The sequence below is a fragment of the Salvelinus namaycush genome, chromosome 42 (genome assembly GCF_016432855.1).
Source record: "Salvelinus namaycush isolate Seneca chromosome 42, SaNama_1.0, whole genome shotgun sequence".
Classification (NCBI taxonomy): Eukaryota; Metazoa; Chordata; class Actinopteri; order Salmoniformes; family Salmonidae; genus Salvelinus; species Salvelinus namaycush.
This window is the reverse complement of record NC_052348.1, coordinates 4,046,118-4,051,965: the sequence shown is the minus strand read 5'-3', so window position 1 is coordinate 4,051,965 and position 5,848 is coordinate 4,046,118. Positions and strand designations below refer to the sequence as shown.

General features: G+C 47.8%; 1 protein-coding gene across 1 annotated transcript; it reads left to right on the top strand.

Annotated features, from left to right (window-relative positions):
• Positions 1–354: 354 nt before the first annotated feature.
• LOC120034712 (probable G-protein coupled receptor 83) lies at positions 355–3,413 on the top strand. Its single transcript, XM_038981319.1, has 4 exons — positions 355–792; positions 1,253–1,378; positions 2,124–2,257; positions 2,711–3,413. Exons 1-4 carry the CDS (start codon positions 355–357, stop codon positions 3,411–3,413), a joined length of 1,401 nt encoding a protein of 466 aa, XP_038837247.1.
• Positions 3,414–5,848: the final 2,435 nt, after the last annotated feature.

Genomic DNA, 5,848 nt, shown 5'->3' with positions numbered 1-5,848 from the left:
TGTACCTCATTGATCATTGTAAAAGTAAACGTTTAAGAATTCATACTTTGATTTCTCTCTCTCCCTTCTGTCCCACTTCCCTCCACCTCTCTCTATCTCCGTGCTTCGCTCCTCTTCTCTCTCAGCGTGAACAAATAAGCATTGAGCCGCCAATATCTGACAGACACACACACACTGCGTGCGCATGCACGCATGGGTTTAAAAGTGCTGCCAACACATCGTGCGCATCACATCTTCTCAAGTGTCTGCGCAGAGAAAGCAATGTCCCCCTCTCCTCACGCCGCCACTGATACGCGAGAGGGAGACTGATGATTGGACGTCCGGTGCTTATCATTATAACCCTCCCCAGCAGACATGCGAGTTGCGTGTCTGTGGCTCTCCCTCACCTATTTGGCCACCAGCCTCGACGGGTTGGGGGCACGGGAATACAACAACTCAACCATTTTCGGCGGGGGTCTCTTTGTGGATGCAGAAGGGCTGCTGAACCTGTCAGACCCGTACACGCCCAACCTGACAAATGTCTTCTCGCTTGACCTGGACGAGGGCACGCTCGCGGACTGGCGCTCCATGGCAGTTAAAAATTGCTACGGTGGAGAGTCCCATGACCGGACGGTGAAATCCCTGCTGGTCCTGGCTTACTCGTTCATCATTGTCATCTCGCTGTTCGGAAACACGCTGGTGTGTCACGTGGTGATCCAGAACAAGCGGATGCACTCCGCCACGAGCCTGTTCATCATTAACCTCGCGGTGGCAGACATTCTCATCACGCTGCTCAACATGCCCTTTACTTTGGTGCGATACGGACCGGGGACATGACAACCTCGCTACTGTCTATGGGCACAGGCACAACAAATATCACTGTACACAAATGACCACACACACACACACACACACACACACACACACACACACACACACACACACACACACACACACACACACACACACACACACACACAAGAGCTTCTTTGAAATTCTTGCGGTATAGAAATGATATCTATTATTTTTACATTTTTCATCATGGTAGATCAGTGATTATCTCCGGAAAGTGGAAGAACGCGTGGGTTTTTAAATCAATTTGAACCAATTTTCCACAGGTGGTTTGAATGATGAGAGTCCTTGCAGTGAGGGGGATATGTCTGTGTTAAATCGATCTATTAAGCGCGTATGGATAGGAAGGCTCCAGCTTTTCATCACGCAATCATGCCAGTAGAAAACAGCCTTGTCAACATGCCTGTGTGGTCTCCCTCAGATCCGTTTTGTGAATAGCAGCTGGTGGTTCGGGAAGGGAATGTGCCACATCAGCCGGTTCGTCCAGTATTGCTCCCTGCACGTATCCACACTCACGCTCACGGCAATCGCGCTGGACAGACGCCAGGTAGGCTAACGGTCATGCATAAAATCGGTGAATATCGTGAATGTCGTGTGTGTGCTTCTTCTAATTAAAGGGTTGCAGTTTGCTTGGCCTAGTAAAATAAAAGCTGTAAAGGAAAGCTGTAAGGAAAGCGTCAGCACTCGAAAGCGCGAGGGGGAGCTGTCCAAGCGGCAGTGCTGAAGGTGCCTTAGCTCAAGAGGTTTCTCAAATAGACTCGCAAATTGTCAGCTTGTAACCAGTGAATCACCAATCACCAGGCTGACAGTTTGATACAGGCAACAAAAGCAACTATTCTGCTGTTTTGTCCTCTTAGAAATATATTTTTGGGTATAGGTCTATTTCAATGGAGCGTGACAGTCAATTATTGGTTTATTGACACAGTTTGAGGGACAAGGCAGCTTCCAAGCTATAGGGACAAGTATGTTCTTTTCTGGCATCTGCTGTAGTCTACCCTTTCAATAGAAATAATATTTGACGGTTTTCACATTCAGTTGTTTTTCATAGAGTTGTCATGGATATGAGTGGATATGAGTCTACTATGTATTTATGAGCTACAGAGCTCAAGCTGAGTTTGAGTACCATTTCTATCTCAAACTAAAAGTGTGGTTTGTAAGGGAGGAGTGTGGAACAGAGAACAGCAGCAGGTGTGTGTAATGGAGTGTGTGTCATGGAGAATGTGTGTGGCCTGGTGTGTATAATGCGGCCTGATAAAAACACTGTGTGTGTGCGTGTGTGTGTGTGTGCACAGGTCATTCTCCACCCTCTGAGGCCTCGCATGTCCCCGGCTCGCGGTGTTGTGTGTGTGATTCTTATCTGGGTCATGGCCAGCTGCTTCTCCTTGCCTCATGCCATCTACCAGAAGCTCCTAACCTTCGTGTACAGGTACACACACACACACACACACACACACACACACACACACACACACACACACACACACACACACACACACACACACACACACACACACACACACACACACACACACACACACCTTCGTGTACAGGTACCCACACACACACACAATAAATTGATTGAAATTGATAGAACAAACACTTCACCTTTGTGTACACAATAACCACCAGGTGTACTTTTCTCACAGTTCTCTCTTCCCTCCAGCCTCTCTCACTCTCCCTCTCCCTACATTTATCATTAGATGTTTTGTTTAGGGGTTTCGAATGTTGTTGCTGTTTCTCTTGTTGACTTTTCATGACTGTATTCTTCTCTGTGCTATACTCATAGCTGGTTATGTGCTCTCTCTATCGTCCTCCAATCTCCTTCTCACTCTCCCCTATCTTCCCCTCCTTCTCACTCCCTCTCCATTTTCTCTCTCAGTAAGGACAAAGTGCGCAGCCTTTGTGTCCCCGACTTCCCCGAGCCTTCTGACGTCTACTGGCAGTGCATTGACCTCCTCACCTTCATCCTCCTCTACGTCCTACCCCTCCTCATCATCACCGCCGCCTACTCAACCGTGGCACGCCGCCTGTGGCGCCGTAACGCTATCGGGGACACCACCACTGCGCAGTTCGCCGTGCAGCGGCGGAAGCGGCGGCGCACCCTGGCTATGTTGTTGGTGGTTGTTGGGGTGTTCGCGGTATGCTGGTTCCCTCTGAACTGCTACGTGGTGCTTCTCTCCAGCCAGGCCATTCAGTCATCCAATGCCTTGTATTTCTGTTTTCATTGGCTGGCGATGAGCTCGACGTGTTACAATCCCTTCATCTACTGTTGTCTGAACCCCGCCTTCCGCCAGGAGCTAAGGCTGCTATTGGGCATGTGCCGGAGGAGGGGGCGTGGAGGGTTGGGGCCGGTGCTGGTGGCTCCACCCTCCTGCGCACTCTGCCACAGAGCCGCCTGGCCGGAGAGCCGCACCTGTTCTCGGCCTCTTCACGCCTCTTCACACCCAGGCCGCGCCTCCTCTCGGCCAAGCCACTCCTCGTCCTCTCACCAGCCTCCTAAAGACAGGCATGTCCTTTTCTCTGCTAGACATGCCAAAAAAACAGACATCCTATCAGTGGAGCCTATAGTAGCTGTCAGTTAACTACAACTACCAGAATGCACTTGGGTTGGGATTGAGTGAATGATTGAGTTTATTTGACAATTAAAGACATGTAAAGTTGCTGCATTTGGTGGTGAGTCCTGTTGAAGGACTACGTTATCTGCTAAAGACGGTTGGGGCTCTAGAACAGGAAATGTATCATCTTTTAACTTTCATGACAGCGCCACCTTCGGGAAGAAAGGTCTCACATGGATGGGAACAGGGTGTGGTGAGGTCTGGCAACAAATGCAACACCCAAACGAACAACTACTCTGTTAGCACATATTGTATACACTGAGTGTACAAAACATTAAGGACACCTTCCTAATATTGAGTTGCACCTCCCCCTTTTTGCCCTCAGAACAGACTCAATTCGTCAGGGCATGGACTCTACAAGGTGTCGAAAGCGTTCCACAGGGATGCTGGCCCGTGTTGACTCCAACGCTTCCCACAGTTGTGTAAAGTTGGCTGTCAAGTTGGCTGGATGTCCTTTCTGTGGTGGAACATTCTTGATACAGGCGGGAAACTGTTGAGCATGAAAAACCCAGCATCATTGCAGTTCTTGATACAAACCGGTGCGCCTGCCACATACCCCGTTCAAAGGCACTTGTCTTTTGTCTTGCCCATATACCCTCTGAATTGCACACATACACAATCCATGTCTCAATCGTCTCAAGGCATAAAAATCCTTCTTTAACCCGTCTCCTCCCCTTCATCTACACCGATTGAAGTGGATTTAACGAAGTGACATCAATAAGGCATCGTAGCTCTCACCTGGATTCAGCCGGTCAGTCTATGTCATGGAAAGAGCAGGTGTCCTTAATGTTTTGTACACTCAGTGTATATTAGCAGGACGGTATTGTCGCGGCATAGATAGTTCTGCTTTTCCTCGGGACCGCGTTGCAAGACATCTGTTTGTTCTGTCTCTGGCCAGTTCTTCTGTCTCGCTTTTCAAATCATTCACAGAGAATTATAGCCATCATTGGACTTAAAAAGGCAGAGACGGTCAACGTGGAGTTTTGCCGTTTCAACAGTTGCGGTTTATTCCATATCCCATTCCTACAAAAAAAGTAATATTGTCTTCATTCCCACTGATTGACCATGTCTCACCCACTGCACACAAATTGTTATGTTTTGTGGATCCCTGCCAGCTTTCTAGTGAGTTTTTGTTGAAGACAGAACTTTCTCGCCAGTGGGAAATCTTGACTGTGAGCGCGGTATTCTACTCCCAGAGTTTCACTGCTGCTGCCGGGGAGTTGCAGGAAGGAGAAGGGGCTGATGGAGCTAGAGTTTGAAGGAACAATCTGTAACTTTCACTTCCAGTCGAATGTGCTATCCCTGCACTCTTGTATACTATGGGGGCGGGTCTCGCTTGGCAAATGTAACTGACGGTTACCCACAGAATTGAAGTAACTCTGTAGCAGGTTCTGTACATTTGCCAAGATCCACTCCTAAAGTTTACAAACAAGTGCGGGGGAAACACTTTTAACCGCTGACTGTAAATGAAAGAAGTAGATCGAATCTTTAAGAACTGATTTAGTTCAGGTCCATGGGAAAGAAGAATGTTATGGAGGTGGGGTGAAGATTTTTTGCTCCAGACGTTTTCCTCCCTACATCTGCTGGCAGTCTCTGTATAAGATACAGGTTGAAACATGGACACCTGACTACACACGTGGTGATGGCTATTAAAGATAGTCTCCGGTACTTTTGTGGTCCCCGAAAATGTGTGCCACGTCATTGCGGTCTCTCGCTCTGCTGTGTGTGATTCTTGCTAGCTGTCACTCAAATGGCGAGGGGCTGAAGCTCATTGGCCAAAACTCTAATTGCTAGGGGGCTGGCCCACGTGGGGGTAAATGTAAGGCGAATGCCGCTTGCACAGCTTCCTGAAAACAGTCCCTTTCAACCTCGGGATTTTGTGGCTAATTGACATAAAATAGTAATTCTGCTCATAGATTATTTATGTACTGTATATATACATATTGACACATCCAGCCCAAAGCGGGAGGTTAAAAAAATACTTAAAAAATACTAGTTGCCAAAGTACCAGAGCATAAATATGCTTTCAGTTGGATAAATAAATGAAAGTACCAGACCAGACCTTTTAAGAACTGATTGAGTTCAGGACTGTGTGAAATAAGAAAGTGGTACACCATACTTGACGGAAGGAACCCTATAGGCCTGGTCAAAAATAGTGCACGAAAGGGGAATAGGGTGCCATTTGGGACACTTCCTATAATGAGAAGGCTACTGCTTGAATGCTACGTTATGCATTAGCGTGTTGGAAATTAGGCACTCAGTAACCTCGCCCGCAGGCACAATTACAGAGTGAGCCGGCTGGTGGACAAGATGAGGCACTCAGAGTCAACGGGTTCTGTTCTGCTGTTGGTGGTACTGTTAACCAGACCTTGGATACAATTTTATTTGTTTTCTTTAAAACA

What these genes read in the sequence shown, in the direction of transcription:
- LOC120034712 (XM_038981319.1), top strand. Translation starts at nt 355, where the DNA reads ATGCGAGTTGCGTGTCTGTGGCTCTCCCTCACCTATTTGGCCACCAGC. An exon ending in TCAACATGCCCTTTACTTTG is followed by an intron (nt 793 to 1,252) that starts GTGCGATACGGA and finishes GGTCTCCCTCAG; the next exon opens with ATCCGTTTTGTGAATAGCAG. An exon ending in TCGCGCTGGACAGACGCCAG is followed by an intron (nt 1,379 to 2,123) that starts GTAGGCTAACGG and finishes GTGTGTGCACAG; the next exon opens with GTCATTCTCCACCCTCTGAG.